General features: G+C 42.0%; 1 protein-coding gene and 5 non-coding genes across 7 annotated transcripts in view; all 6 read right to left on the reverse strand.

Moving 5' to 3' along the window:
• nhsl2 (NHS-like 2) overlaps nt 1-15,271 on the reverse strand; it is a 164,136-nt gene extending 148,865 nt beyond the window's left edge. For both annotated transcript variants that reach the window (XM_040032069.1, XM_040031849.1), the window contains exon 1: nt 7,705-15,271. In XM_040032069.1, the coding sequence (XP_039888003.1) occupies nt 7,705-7,804 (100 nt within the window). In that variant the 5' untranslated portion in view covers nt 7,805-15,271. The remainder of the gene's footprint in view (nt 1-7,704) is intronic.
• trnae-uuc lies at nt 12,024-12,095 on the reverse strand. Its single transcript has one exon. It is a non-coding gene; the product is annotated as a tRNA-Glu (tRNA).
• trnal-aag lies at nt 12,467-12,548 on the reverse strand. Its single transcript has one exon. It is a non-coding gene; the product is annotated as a tRNA-Leu (tRNA).
• Nucleotides 13,590-13,661, reverse strand: trnae-uuc. Its single transcript has one exon. It is a non-coding gene; the product is annotated as a tRNA-Glu (tRNA).
• trnal-aag lies at nt 14,033-14,114 on the reverse strand. The gene has a single exon. It is a non-coding gene; the product is annotated as a tRNA-Leu (tRNA).
• On the reverse strand, nt 15,156-15,227 carry trnae-uuc. Its single transcript has one exon. It is a non-coding gene; the product is annotated as a tRNA-Glu (tRNA).
• Nucleotides 15,272-15,795: the final 524 nt, after the last annotated feature.

Below are 15,795 nucleotides of genomic sequence, written 5' to 3' on the forward strand. Positions count from 1 at the left end.
CAAAGCAATCACTAACAGGTTACTAGCATGGTGCCTCCTTTCGACAAGTGACAGGCAGCAACCTCCAGGAACCACTAGCCAACTATTAAGGCAATGAAAATGGTTCCCTAACAACCAGTGGTTGTGTAATATCCAATATATTCAACAGAATTTAACATCCAGGCATTTATGAAGGAAAGTTAGAAGTTAGCAGTATGTTAGCTAGCTAGTCGATATTTGAATAGATGATATATTCCTGACACATTACTCAAGAAAAACAGCTTTGCAAAATATTTGGAAGGCAAGCTCAATCCCAGCCACACTTGGCATTACTGAAGCTTGTTGACAAATGATAATCTGCTACCTTTACATCTTCTGCTGTAAACACATTAACACCTATGAGAAGGGGTTAAGATAAGATAACCTTTACTAGTCCCACAAGTGGGAAATTTGTTTTGTTACAGCAAAAAGTGGACAGTTCAAAATTACATAGCAAAAATGAGAAAAACACTGAATAAGAAAAACACTTGTAAAAAAAACACTTGGTACGTCCTGATACCAGGCTTCATGAGTGATTTGAATCAATGAAATGTCACATTTATGAACTGCATCAGAGGCGGCAGGAGGAGGTTTGGGCCTACAGTCCAAACTAGAGCCCACATTCAGACTTCTGTCAGATTTAAGCACTTGGTATAAAGTTACAAGAAGACTTTGGTTTTAATTAAATTAAAAAAAAAATACTTATCTTCCACAGCCTGATTTCTTGCGATCAGACTCTAAGATCAAAAGACACCTATCTCCCTTCTCTCCCCCAGGCAGGGTACAGACAAAAGCTTAATAGAATACGACTTAATGACTGTGTGGTGAATATATGGGACAGTTTAGCTAATTGTCTTTGTCTTTATCTTTCTACTCTTCCTATTTCACATTGTAAATGATCCAGAAATGTTTCATTTCCAAGCCGGATGTTATCCCAACCCTTGGAACACGACATTATAACTGCTTTACTTTGTCAAACCACTCCTGTACTTACTCAGAGTTACTCATGTAACTAGTTTCCTTCCATGTCTCTCTTATTTCCATTTGATCCCACTACCCCCCTCTTTCTTCCCATATGTTGAGTAGGTTTCATAATTTCGTGGCTCAATATACTTTTATGTTCGCATCAGAACCAGCGAAGTTTATAAATTATGTCTAAATCCGGGCTAATTGGTGGTTATGTAAAAGTGTCCCACGCGATGCAGCCACTGCTCTACCAGCACCCCCACTGCTGTAGCCTTACGTATGAAGTTAATAAGTCTGGTATACTTAGCCACAAATAATCAACCGTCAAAAACCTACTCCCCTCCCAGCTCATATTTCTGTTTGGCCCTATTAGAGGAGTAAAATGTGACTCTTTGATACCACAATACTCTGCCAGCAGTCTAAATGTCAGGCCTGTTTCTTTCTAGTCCACTGCCTCCAGCTTCAGACCCCCCAGGCTCAGTGTGTGTTTGTATGTGTGTCTGTGTAGTCCCAGAAAGGGATGGGGGCTGGAGCCAATACCAGCTGCCATAGGGTGTGAGGCAGGGTATGCCCTGGGCAAGTTCAAATTCAACTCAAAAAGGCTTTAGTATTACACATACTTATGGATCAACAAAGGTACCAGTGGAAGCTATTCATGTGCAATGGAGGAATGGCTTCAATGCAAATTTGTGGCAGCTAAAACAGAGTCTTAGCAAGTTTCTTTGATGGAGCACCTTCTTTGCAACCAGTTTCAAGGGGGTTTCAAGACTGCACTATGGCAATATCCTTAATTTCATAAGAGTGGAGGTAGCCTTGCACACTCTCCCATGTGGGAGTCAAGCAGTTAGGAACCTGGTTTTCACTCAGGTGTCCTGGGTTTGACTTCTGGGAAAATAGCTTTAATGTCACCACAAGCTAAAGCACACCTGACTGCACTACCTGGCTTGATTCACGTTTAATTCACAGACTCATTAAGTTTTCAGAACTCATAGATGTGAATAAAACATCTCCCAGAACCTAAAAAGAAGAAGTCCAGTTGCTCAAACACTTAACAACTGGATGATTGAGAATGAAGAAAGAGGCATTTTTCAATGTGCCTGTCTATTGACCTGCACAGTTTGTGGATACAGCTTCCTAACATTAACAGTCATGTCTGGCTCCCCCCCAAAAATGACATGGCAGTGATCTGTTAATTCTGAGGACTCCAAAAGTGGGTCTAAGGTCTCTGCAAAGAGCATGTATATCACATGACCCATCCCCTTCCTCTTCTTCTACCTGGCAGCTGCATCTTCCTTTTCCCAGTATATCCACTATCCATCCTCTGCACATGACCAAACCATCCCAGCCTTGCCTTTGTAACTTTGCTAAGAACTTCAATGGACACGTGGAAGCAAAAACATCCAAAGGAAAAAGGTCCGTAATGTAGACAGTAATGTGCTACTAAGTTCCAATTTAAAAAAAACACACCAAAAAAAATGAGCTTAGTCTAAAAAAAACCCAAACCATACAGTTTGCATTTTTATTTCATGAAACCAGGACATTAGTGATATCTTGGTAACTTATTTGGATGAAATATCTGTTCCAACACAACAGTAAATTAACTTTAACCTAATAAAAATCACTGCATTTGGCAACAGCTTGGCATCAAGCTGAGCTTCACAAAAGCACAATTGCTTAAAGTCCTGTGAGAACGAGATGTTTCCTCCTTCATTCAGGCTCTCTAACAACAGGACTTTTAGGAGACACAGACAAATGAACTCATTTAAAAGTGTCAGGCACACTGAAATGTCAGACAGCTCTTTGGGAGCTGCTCCAGTCACACACACAAAAGATCCAACAGAGAGACAGATGGAGAGCTGATGAGTTAGGCTCATCTTCTTTCTTTTTATTCCTTCTTTGAAATCCACTGGGAAATTTCCTTCGGGACAACAAACATTTCAAGGTACATTATAATCCCAGTGGCACTTTGAGCCCTGTCATGTGAGCTGGGTCAAACAGCAGACCGGCCTTCAGCCTGAAGCTGCTTGGCATGAACAAACGCTAGTTTGTTGTTTGTACATGTGACACAACTCTTATAGTCAGATAACAAAATGTTCTTCCTCAAGCGGGGGTAAAAACATATCCGGTAACTAACTAATGCTTTTTTTAAAGCCTCAGTAGTAATAAATAAATTAAATGAAAAAGGGAAAAACATCTTCATGTAGTTCTGCTCTCCTTATTCCAAGTCCCTACCACCTGTGCATATACTGTACACATGCTTCAGTGGACCCATTACTTGCAAGCAGGTCGGAAAATATACATTTTTCCCTAGCGACTAAGTTTGCCAACTGGTCTCTAGGCCTTCATCTCAGTGGCTAAGCTACTCACTGAATTTTGCACTAGTTTTCAAGTTATATTGCTAGTTTGTATTACTATATAACCACTGACTAGTTGCTGGACCCCCAATTTCAAAAGTCCTGGGAACAACCCTGTGTATGTCCTCTAACTTGTGGACATGCACAAGGATAGCTGGAGACCTGACACTGAGTCGTCATTCCTGTAATACTTTACTTGGATGCAGGTGTATTTGCTCCAGCGGACTAGTCTGTGCGGACCCTTATGCTCATTGCCTGATGATCCACCTTATATAACAGGGATCTAGGCAGACCCTAGAGGATGCGCAGCTGCAGAAAGTATAAAATCCCATTTGGTTCCCATATGGTCTAGCGGCTAGATTTCCTGGTTTTTACCCAGGTGGCCTGGGTTCAACTCCTGGTATGGGAATAATCTTCTCCCAGTGTCAGAAACGAGCTCAACTATGGAGTTACGGCTGTCTTTTTCAATTTAAAAGTTCTAGCATCACTAACCAATACATATTTAGCAGAAAGGAAAATATGTTCAACATACACAGCATTTATGTTAAACATAAAATTCACCTTAAAGGGAAAAACAACTGCTGTCTATTTCAGAAACTCGATATGTTAATATGAGTGCATTTCTTCCAGTGACAAAAACATGATGAAGTTATAGAAGTGAAACACACTTGCATAATGTATGTCTGAATACATTTACCAACCACAACAACAAAGCGCTCGCACACACAGCAGACTCACAGCATGATTTTAAATAGGAAACAGCAGATGTTTGATAGCAAAATGACTCAAATCAGCATTTGTGAGTTTCTGTGAGTTTGTGTTTTGTGTAATGCATCCACACAGATTTCCTGAAAACGAGTTCCTCCTTGGCCTCTGCATGCCAAGTGTACAGCGTAACCAGTTTTTTTGTAACATTTTATCGATTCATCATTGACTTTTTTGTTTCACAAAGTTTCTTAAAGTCAGCCTCCAGTTCTGCAGAAATCAAACGATCTGCCTCGCCTGATCAACATGCATTTATTTCCTGAAACTACTCGCAGGGGCGCATCAAACCACCGTCTTCATATCTCCGTCAGTGTTTATCTGACACACAAATCCTTATCACTAACTTCCTCCTCCTCTTCCTACTTATCCACATATCTGACTGTCTCTGGCACGGCCTGACATATTTGACATGAAAAGCTTCATCAGGAAGAAACCAGAGTGAGCTCGAACATGTCTGCGAATAATTTCCGTATCATCTGGTAGTGAACACACAAAACGAACATGAATTATTTAGCCAGACATTACATAACCAACGAGCAGCTTCGGGTGTGAGAGTGTGTAAATATTTAAATGTGCAGCAACAACTTTTCTATGAGTGAAGGTCCAACATGTAGGAGTTATATTATTTCCAATGCTCTGTGGCACAAAACAATAAAGAAGTGCTGAATTAGCGCGAAAGTTGGCGATCCAGGATGCAATTATACATCGCAGGTCATCGTCGTTAAAGGAGTTCTAGATGCAAGGTGTAAACAGCTAAACAACAGCTAAAGCATAAACACTTAAATCTCAGGTGCTTTGGTCTCTAGTGGAAATTTTTTTGATTGCCACCATTTATAATCCAGTTTTTTAAGAAACTGTAGGAGTTCTAGAGAAACTTTAATTAGTAACATTAATAGATGCCAATTTCCTGCCTGTCTGCATAGCTCACGTTAGTCAGCTCGTTTAACCACGCCTGTGGCACGCTCCAGCAAATCAACAAATTCTCACCTCGGGGCAATCTGTGATTGGCTGAAAGTTTATCTCAAACTGTAAATGGAAGAACCAGTTCATCACAAAGAGGGCAAAGTGCAAAAAACCAAGGGAAGAAACAGAAGCAGATTTTACTTGGTTCACTACACCACAAAAAGTGTTTTAAGAACAATGGAGGGGCAAAAGGAAGGGGCAAAGCAAAGACACCAGCACTAGTCCAAACATGAATGAGAGCATATGTATTTCCAATTGTTCTCCCCCAAAAGAGAGAGGGGAGTATGTAATCCATTCCCTTTGTTTGTCTGTCTGTTTGTCTAGTGTCCAAAGTTTTCATGATATCATGTTCAATTCTGTGTGATGGTAGATACCAATAACAGCTTGAGCTGATTTAATTTTGGTGAAAATCTAATCAAGGTTGCACCAAATGTGAAAATCAGTAAAAGCTTTATATTACCCACAATTTTCAATGGATCATCTTCAAAATCCACAGCAGTATACTAGCAATTGGGGGACATGAATATATAGGATGGCTACGCACTTGAACTTGACCTTCAAGTTGATCTTTAAAATAATTTGAAGAAACAGAAATATCCAGTAATATATTACATGAAAGAGTATGGCGAGAGCTGTACGACACACGATTTTCTAATATGTTGCCCTACAACATCACATTGTCGCCCTAGCAGGCTAAAGTCACGATATTGTAATAAAAACATGATAAAACACCAGTTTTAGTCTAGCCCTTTGCCTTAGAGGGGAGCTGTGCTCTGTGAGTGCTGGTTTCACATGTTTTTCACACTGCCCCACGTGGCAGCGTGTACAGCTACGACATAAAGACATGGAAATGAAAATGAAGTATTTTTCCTTGCAAATTATAAACAAAAAACTACTGATGCTTTTTGCCATGTTTGGACAATAAAGGCAAACTCCAGGGATACAAAATGAAACCAATCTAAAAGCCACTACAGCTCCTCTAGTGGCCGCTAGAGGCTACAGCGATTTCACAGCACATTTGCTGCCTGCTATTAAAACAAAACTGTGTTGGTCTCCTTGGAAAGTTTCCCCCTTTGTAACAACTGTAGAGCGGTTGTTCTACTGTATAACTCCAGGTAAGCGTAACTATTAGGGGAGTGGCTGCTTTTTTTGGCAGGTGAGCTGTCAATCAAAGCAGCTGCAGGAAGCTGCTGTCTGCTAGTCTTTACCTCCATTCCTCAAGTCCCTGAACAAGACTTCTCCACTGTGCTTGAGCTGTTGGTGCCTTTTGAAGAATATTTTATTAAAATATCTGACAAACAGTAAGACCCATGATACACACCACTCAAGAAATGTGTGTTAACATTTTAGTGAAGAAAGGTCTAGATTTTAATTAGTTTGTGTGTGTGTGTGTGTGTGTGTGTGTGTGTGTGTGTGTGTGTGTGTGTGTGTGTGTGTGTGTGTGTGTACTGCACCTAATTAGTAGTTACAGGAAAACCTAGCAGCTCTATTGTTCCAGTAGCAGAGAAATGTTTTCAGGAAACAAAAGCAAAAACTGTGCAGACACTCTGCTAACAGTAAGAATCAGTAAGACACAGGAAATGATCCTTTGGTTTCATTAACCAGGGGCAGAATGTGTAGACAGTAACAGTAACTGTGGTCATTTTAATATCGTACAACACAGTGAAATGTATAAAACTAGGCCTTTGTCATAGTATTTTTTACACATACATATAGATGTTTTCAAAAAACAGCTTGACCAAACTTTTATGAAAGATTGGAGGAAAATTAGAGTATAATGCAAATACACTGTATTGTAGGCAGCAGGTAGCAGTTTCCCTTCATGTGACTTTATCACGAAGAGACCAACAGAGGGCATTACTACCCTGCCTGGTTTTATTTGTTGGCTTAATTAAGATGAATTAAGTGAAATTTCTGAATTCAAGTAAATGTCAGTTCACTGTTGTAGCTAGCTGTGGTGAAACATACTTTACATACATGCTTTATGTATGTCAACAGTCACCAGACAAAGAGGACTCAAATGCAGGACACACATGGAAGCAGAGAACAAAAAAAAGAAGAATATCCAGGTGTATTATTAACAAATGATAGGGCAGCATGGCGAAGAATGCATGTAAGGGGCAGTCAAGAAAGCAAAAGTGAAACACAAGGAACACTGTAAGGATGAGATCATGGAAAGCTTGAGTAAACAAAAAAGACCATCTGACAATTGATCAAGAGTCGGAGAACTTAGAAGTATACGTGCAGGTGTGTCACAAACAGAAAGTGAACGGAACAAAAACTCGAGAAAGATTTCAAAATAAAACAGAAAGTGGTGAAAAAAAACCCCAATGGCAGCAGTAAGAAGTGTCCAACAGAGGCGAAAGACAGTAAACTGTCAGTCAGGAGATTCCCCTGATGCACACTGCAGGGCTGCTCCCAAAGGTGTGAGCCAGAGTGTATCTTCTCTACACCTTCCTCTTCATCACATCCTCATCGTTCCACAAACACAGCTCGTTTCACAAACCAACTCTGTAGGTTTGCCACACACGAACACACACACACATCAGCCCTACAACACAACACTTATGTGTTGACTGGGCACTTGAAGACACACTTGACATGACGAGACAATAAGACAATAAGAAAATAGCTCCACCTTTAAAGAAATGCACTCTAAAGGATGTGATCGCCTTCTCCTCATCTTCATTGTCCCCCGTCCTCGCCTGTGCTGGTGATCGCCTCCTTTTCCAACGCATCTATCTATCTATCTATCTATCTATCCTCTCACTTCACTCCTTTTCCCTTCTCTCTCCCTCTTATTTCCCTGTCCTCACCCCTTTGATTACACTTACCTCTCTCCCTCGCTGCCCCTCTCCTCGCGCTCTCTCTCTCTTTCACGTGGTCTCTTTCCAGCAATAAAACCAGCAACAGTGACAGTTCACATGATAAACCAATCCCATGGTGTGTTCGTGTGTGTGTCCACGAGCGCATGTTTGTCCTTCCACATATCTGCTCATGCTCAACGTGTCGTTTCAAATGTCACTTTAATATCCGAGCGTCACATTTGTGAGCAGTTTGTGCAGATGTAGTATATACAAAGTTGTGCTCATGTGTATAAAGTGTGTGTACACGAGTGTGTGTACCCGCCTCTATTGCACGCCAAGCTGCAGTTGGTTCTGCTGCGTCAGCCTGCCCCCCCATAAACAATCACACACAAACACACTCACAGTGAAGCAGAAATAAACACACACACGCAAATAAACACAGAAAGCAACAGATGTTACACAAAAACAAATGCACCTACGCGAACAAGCTAAAAAACATGCACGTATTCAATTACGCTTTCCTGTTTTATCCTGCGGTCGCTTGTTTGTCTTACTTCATGAGTTCTAACAGCAGCTATTATTATAATTAGGTTACCATTACCATTAGATTGTAGTATCTGATACCAGGTACTTTTTTGGCAACTGGCTCAGCCGGGAATCCAAGACATCTGAAGCAATCTGAAAATGTGACATCAACTGACTGCATGCAGCCAATTGGCCATACAGTGCATTCACTCAATGAGTCATGAGTGACTCCTTCACAAAAATCTAAACTGTCAATTTTTAAAAGCTGGAAACAGCTGCAGAAAAACCGACTTCATGGTCGTCAATGTTGCTCTCTGTCAGACAAAAAGCCTGTAAACAAAGGATCTGTAATCTTCTAATAACCGCTTATAATCTCATTACATCATTTTCTTAAAACAGTTAAGATGCATTCAGGCTGCTGATGGTAGTGCAGGGTGTCTACCATTTAGAAGCTTAGTGGCTCTATCCCCTGGTTCCTCTCATCCTCATGTTCAAGTATCCTTTGGCGAGCACACCGAGTCACATGCATGTGAATGCTAGGATACATGCTTAGGCAGGCAGAGAAACATTCAACAAAGTGTTTGTGTGGGACTATAGCTGTGATCCTTTTTGCAGTAAGAGTTAGAATGTAACACTGTACAATAATTGGGTGGACTTGGCTATTGTTTTTATTGTTTTGGCTCTTGTTTCTATGAGTACTACAGTAACAACACTTTTCTCACTACTTAAACATCCAGGAATGCAAAAGAAGCACAAAACCCCCTCACACACACAGAATCAGACAAGGTTTGTTTAACCAAAAGATGAAAACGCAATGTCCAGATAAACAGAATCCACTTTCTGCAAAAAAGTAAAAAGCGACTGTCCATCTCACATTCACTCTAATACACTTCTAATAAAACTGCTCTTTTTTATAACCCTAATCCTTTACAAACACACGAACAAGCCTAAAAAAGTTTGTAAGTTAAACATGGAATGTGTTATTTGAACATGTTTAATATCACTAACACAGAGGCTGCAGACAAAACCATCGTTAATTTCATGACAGCTGGAGTTTAGTATTAGAGGTTGTGATTATTTATCTACAAGTTTACATGTTAGCTTCCTGGTTTTCACCCAAGCAGTCCGCGTATTCGAGTCCTGGTATGGGAATGTAGCACTACAAACCAAAGCGCTTGTGCTGGACATGCAGAACGTCAATAAGATGGCAATAATGGCTACTGTTACCCAAACCTGAAGTAAGAGAGAAGGGACCATGAACTATGAAGAGGAAGTAAAAGACAGGCAGGCGTGTTCTTTGTTTCTGCACTGACTCTCCATGCTGTGTGGCTGAAATAAGGTTAGTTCCCCATTTTGCCCCTGCAGACCAGAACAGACCCTCATGAGGCCTCAAAAATAAATCTCAGTGCTGAAAGACACACCCAACTGTTATATAATCTCATGGCCCCATGTTATAGAGAACATCTTTATTAACAACTGACAACTGAAATTCTTAGTCTTTATAACTCATCAGATCTTGTGCATTTCTAAATAAACTCATTTTCACCACATGCCAAAAGTTTAATGCAGCTCTAGTTAGATAAGACATAAAGCAACAATCTATTGTGGACGAGTCATGTGTTTATAGAGGTTTCAGTAAACAAAAAAGAAGCAGCAACACGTGTGAGAGGTTTGAATTGATGCAAAAATATAAGCACTGGAAGCAGAACTGCACTGCAAAATGCATTTAATTTGAGAAAGTTAGTAATAAATGTGCATTTATCACAATCTCATAATGTTCATGTTGCTGTGTTTGTGTGCAGTTTGCAGCATAGCTATTCTTTCTTTCCTTCTTTCCTTGGAGTTGAAATTAGCGTCTGGCTAACTTACAACATTTAAAAGAATAACACATTTTATTGCATCTCCATTAAAGGTGAGTGGGTGAAATGCTGAAAGCTGAAAAACAGCTTCAACTTTAGAAGATATTTAAATGAAGTGTTTGCACTGCAATCGGATCTAGTACAGTCTGAACTGTCTACAGCTTTGTGAGGCAAAGTAAATAAGCTGTGTGAGAGTGCGACGGGGCAGCGTGCCTGTTTCACACAGGGCACTAATGACTACAGAGGGCGGATAGAGGGCATGGAGCAACACACAGGCGCACATATGAAGCCAGGACAGCTGAAAAACATGAGCTACACTGGAGACCAAAGATGGTTTCTTTACGCCAAAACTGAGCTCATGATGCACACATACAAATAAAAGCTCTGAACGTACAAGTACACAAAGGCAGTTTGGAAAAACTTTGCAAATAGCCCTTGAAAAGCATTCTGAGAACACACGTGGAGCAGGGACAGCAGATGCTGACTCGAACATATATTTTTTTTCAACGTTTAAAATAATCCTTTGGTTTTTTTTAAAATGAAGTTTATGTTTGATTGGTTTCTTTTAGGTCTCCTTTGGTTTTCTTTTTGAAAAGGGTCCAGGCGTTGCTTCAAGTACAAATATTTCTAATGTTTTATTGGATGAGGATGCAGGACTTTTTTTTCCAACAAAAAACGTCCCTCTAATCACGAACATGCAAGAAAAGCCTGAAAGGAAATCATACATTGCACCTATGAGAAAAAAAGAGAATCTTGATAACTAAATGAGAGTGTAATGGATGCTTCAGGTTAATGTTGCCCTCTTGTGCTATCTTTAAACTCTCCACGCATATTACAGCGATTTCAGAGAATATATGCTGTGAATATAATGCTTTTCACTTTGCTACAGTGATGTAGAAGTACACAAATTGGTCTGTATGTCTGTGGGTGTGTTTTCTGTGTTGTTTAGGAAAAAGAAACAAAAATAAAATGAGATAAATAGCCAAGCATTGTGAAGTCTTTCTACAGACTGGATTTCGACGGTTGATTTGGTTGGAGAAAGGAAGAGCCGGAAATGAGATTCTTTGCATCTCTATGTTGCATTTTCAGTGGGAGAAATGTTTTATTACACATCAAAGTCATATAGTAAGAAATTTTACATTGGATATATCTGCAAAAAAAAAACTAGTCGAACTAAAACTACTTGAAAAAAAACTGATTGACAATGTTAATAAGTTTGAGCTTAGCCAGGGGTTGGCTGGTTTTCCTAATATTTCCTTCTGCAATCACAGCACTGAAAGATGGTGAAACATGTACCCTTAGTCCTGCTCCCTCCGTTCAAAGATGGCCATTTGCTTTTCACATAAATGGCCTCCTTGACTCCCCGCTCACACTATCCTACTTCCCCACCCAGAATGTGTACATCCTCATCAGTAGAAGAGTGGCCACTGAACTGTAGGTCTAAACAGACTGCTGAGACCTGGCCTGACCAGCTAGCTGTTTTGTGTCGTGACATGCGCTTAGCCAGGTTTTGGCTGGTTTTCCTGTTTCCTTCATGGCAATCCTAAGGGGAAGAGGGAAAAGTCTGTATTCTGCTCCTGCTTGGAGAGTATTGACTGGAGGTTGCAAATGGGTATGCAGTGCTGCACTAAGAAGCTCCTTGTGATTGCTTTGTTCACTAGCACATTGTCAAAAGTCAACAGGTACCTGCCAACAACCATCCCCATTTATCCCAGCATAGGAATAACACACGGTACACCTTGGCTTAGGGAAACATTAAAGACATGTTCCCATACCGGGAGTTGAACCCGGGCCGCCTGGGTGAAAACCAGGAATCCTAACCGCTAGACCATATGGGAGTGAGGTGCTTGCACACCACTGTTGTGAAATTAAGGACACTTTTGTAACTCTGCAGTCATGGTGAGTGCAACACAGCACCACCTTAACCACTGCCCCACTGGCTGCAGGTTCTGGTTAAAAGCAGTAACTAGTCAGGGATGACACCATGAGTGAAAACCAACAAATTAACTTGAAAACTGGTGGGAAAATTCTGCAAGTTGTTAAGACTTCAAAGCCCTCCATCAAAAGATTGACTCTTGAGGAGATTCCTGCAAGTTGGACTTGGCATACATGTGGCAACAGAATTGCATCTCCATGCCATGTAGGGCTTTCCATTTAATTGGCAAGACATGAAACACAACACCAAGGGAACTTTGCAGTTACATCTGCGTGGCAGCAGTGGGATTCGAACCCACGCCCCCGAAGAGACTGGAGCCTTAATCCAGCACCTTAGACCGCTCGGTCATGCTACCACTACAACTAGCAGCCTCCTAGCCAAGTACTAGATGGTAAAACTTGAAAAGGTGCAGCACAAACTAGAAGCCCAGAACATTCAGCAATGCTCTTAATGTTGTAGGAAAGAAATGGTCTCCTACTTCACTGAGTGTTTTTGGACAGGGTGGCATCTGCCTGCCCTGGGTAAGATCCTATTGCAGCAATGAGATTTCAACCCACACGTGTGAAGAGCCCAAAGCCTTAACCCAGGTCCTTAGACCTCACAACCTAACACCTTACAATGCGGTGGACTTGAAGCACACTCGAGTGGCATGTAGTTACAGCAGGGAAACAGCAAAGCTTGCAAAGGTGTAACACAAACTGGAACGAGTTTCTTCAACTTCATAAACAGTACCTTTGCATAATACCCAAAACTGATTAACAATGGTGATCAGTTTGTTTGCACTGATTAACAATGGGCTGTTGGCTCACTTTCATCATCATTCACATGCAAATTGCCACAACCATTGATCAATGGACAGGATTACCATTCACAGAGAGTTGGGGAATGGCTGCAATCACAGCACTGAAAGATGGTGAAACATGTACCCTTAGTCCTGCTCCCTCCGTTCAAAGATGGCCATTTGCTTTTCACATAAATGGCCTCCTTGACTCCCCGCTCACACTATCCTACTTCCCCGCCCAGAATGTGTACATCCTCATCAGTAGAAGAGTGGCCACTGAACTGTAGGTCTAAACAGACTGCTGAGACCTGGCCTGACCAGCTAGCTGTTTTGTGTCGTGACATGCGCTTAGCCAGGTTTTGGCTGGTTTTCCTGTTTCCTTCATGGCAATCCTAAGGGGAAGAGGGAAAAGTCTGTATTCTGCTCCTGCTTGGAGAGTATTGACTGGAGGTTGCAAATGGGTATGCAGTGCTGCACTAAGAAGCTCCTTGTGATTGCTTTGTTCACTAGCACATTGTCAAAAGTCAACAGGTACCTGCCAACAACCATCCCCATTTATCCCAGCATAGGAATAACACACGGTACACCTTGGCTTAGGGAAACATTAAAGACATGTTCCCATACCGGGAGTTGAACCCGGGCCGCCTGGGTGAAAACCAGGAATCCTAACCGCTAGACCATATGGGAGTGAGGTGCTTGCACACCACTGTTGTGAAATTAAGGACACTTTTGTAACTCTGCAGTCATGGTGAGTGCAACACAGCACCACCTTAACCACTGCCCCACTGGCTGCAGGTTCTGGTTAAAAGCAGTAACTAGTCAGGGATGACACCATGAGTGAAAACCAACAAATTAACTTGAAAACTGGTGGGAAAATTCTGCAAGTTGTTAAGACTTCAAAGCCCTCCATCAAAAGATTGACTCTTGAGGAGATTCCTGCAAGTTGGACTTGGCATACATGTGGCAACAGAATTGCATCTCCATGCCATGTAGGGCTTTCCATTTAATTGGCAAGACATGAAACACAACACCAAGGGAACTTTGCAGTTACATCTGCGTGGCAGCAGTGGGATTCGAACCCACGCCCCCGAAGAGACTGGAGCCTTAATCCAGCACCTTAGACCGCTCGGTCATGCTACCACTACAACTAGCAGCCTCCTAGCCAAGTACTAGATGGTAAAACTTGAAAAGGTGCAGCACAAACTAGAAGCCCAGAACATTCAGCAATGCTCTTAATGTTGTAGGAAAGAAATGGTCTCCTACTTCACTGAGTGTTTTTGGACAGGGTGGCATCTGCCTGCCCTGGGTAAGATCCTATTGCAGCAATGAGATTTCAACCCACACGTGTGAAGAGCCCAAAGCCTTAACCCAGGTCCTTAGACCTCACAACCTAACACCTTACAATGCGGTGGACTTGAAGCACACTCGAGTGGCATGTAGTTACAGCAGGGAAACAGCAAAGCTTGCAAAGGTGTAACACAAACTGGAACGAGTTTCTTCAACTTCATAAACAGTACCTTTGCATAATACCCAAAACTGATTAACAATGGTGATCAGTTTGTTTGCACTGATTAACAATGGGCTGTTGGCTCACTTTCATCATCATTCACATGCAAATTGCCACAACCATTGATCAATGGACAGGATTACCATTCACAGAGAGTTGGGGAATGGCTGCAATCACAGCACTGAAAGATGGTGAAACATGTACCCTTAGTCCTGCTCCCTCCGTTCAAAGATGGCCATTTGCTTTTCACATAAATGGCCTCCTTGACTCCCCGCTCACACTATCCTACTTCCCCGCCCAGAATGTGTACATCCTCATCAGTAGAAGAGTGGCCACTGAACTGTAGGTCTAAACAGACTGCTGAGACCTGGCCTGACCAGCTAGCTGTTTTGTGTCGTGACATGCGCTTAGCCAGGTTTTGGCTGGTTTTCCTGTTTCCTTCATGGCAATCCTAAGGGGAAGAGGGAAAAGTCTGTATTCTGCTCCTGCTTGGAGAGTATTGACTGGAGGTTGCAAATGGGTATGCAGTGCTGCACTAAGAAGCTCCTTGTGATTGCTTTGTTCACTAGCACATTGTCAAAAGTCAACAGGTACCTGCCAACAACCATCCCCATTTATCCCAGCATAGGAATAACACACGGTACACCTTGGCTTAGGGAAACATTAAAGACATGTTCCCATACCGGGAGTTGAACCCGGGCCGCCTGGGTGAAAACCAGGAATCCTAACCGCTAGACCATATGGGAGTGAGGTGCTTGCACACCACTGTTGTGAAATTAAGGACACTTTTGTAACTCTGCAGTCATGGTGAGTGCAACACAGCACCACCTTAACCACTGCCCCACTGGCTGCAGGTTCTGGTTAAAAGCAGTAACTAGTCAGGGATGACACCATGAGTGAAAACCAACAAATTAACTTGAAAACTGGTGGGAAAATTCTGCAAGTTGTTAAGACTTCAAAGCCCTCCATCAAAAGATTGACTCTTGAGGAGATTCCTGCAAGTTGGACTTGGCATACATGTGGCAACAGAATTGCATCTCCATGCCATGTAGGGCTCGGCAGCGGTCTAAGGTGCTGGATTAAGGCTCCAGTCTCTTCGGGGGAGTGGTGTTCGAATCCCACCCCCCCCCCTCCCCCCCACACCCAACTGGGGCCCTTTTTTTGCCCCCAACCCCCGGGGCAAGGGGGACCCTTTTTTTTTTTTTTTTTTTACAACAAAACAACAAACAAAAAAAAAAAACTTTTTTTTTTTGGGGGCCCAACAGTTCCCTTTGGTTGTGTTTCATGTTTTGCCACTCCTCTAAATGGACAAGC

The sequence above is a fragment of the Simochromis diagramma genome, unplaced genomic scaffold (assembly GCF_900408965.1).
Source record: "Simochromis diagramma unplaced genomic scaffold, fSimDia1.1 OVJJ01000382.1, whole genome shotgun sequence".
Taxonomy (NCBI): Eukaryota; Metazoa; Chordata; class Actinopteri; order Cichliformes; family Cichlidae; genus Simochromis; species Simochromis diagramma.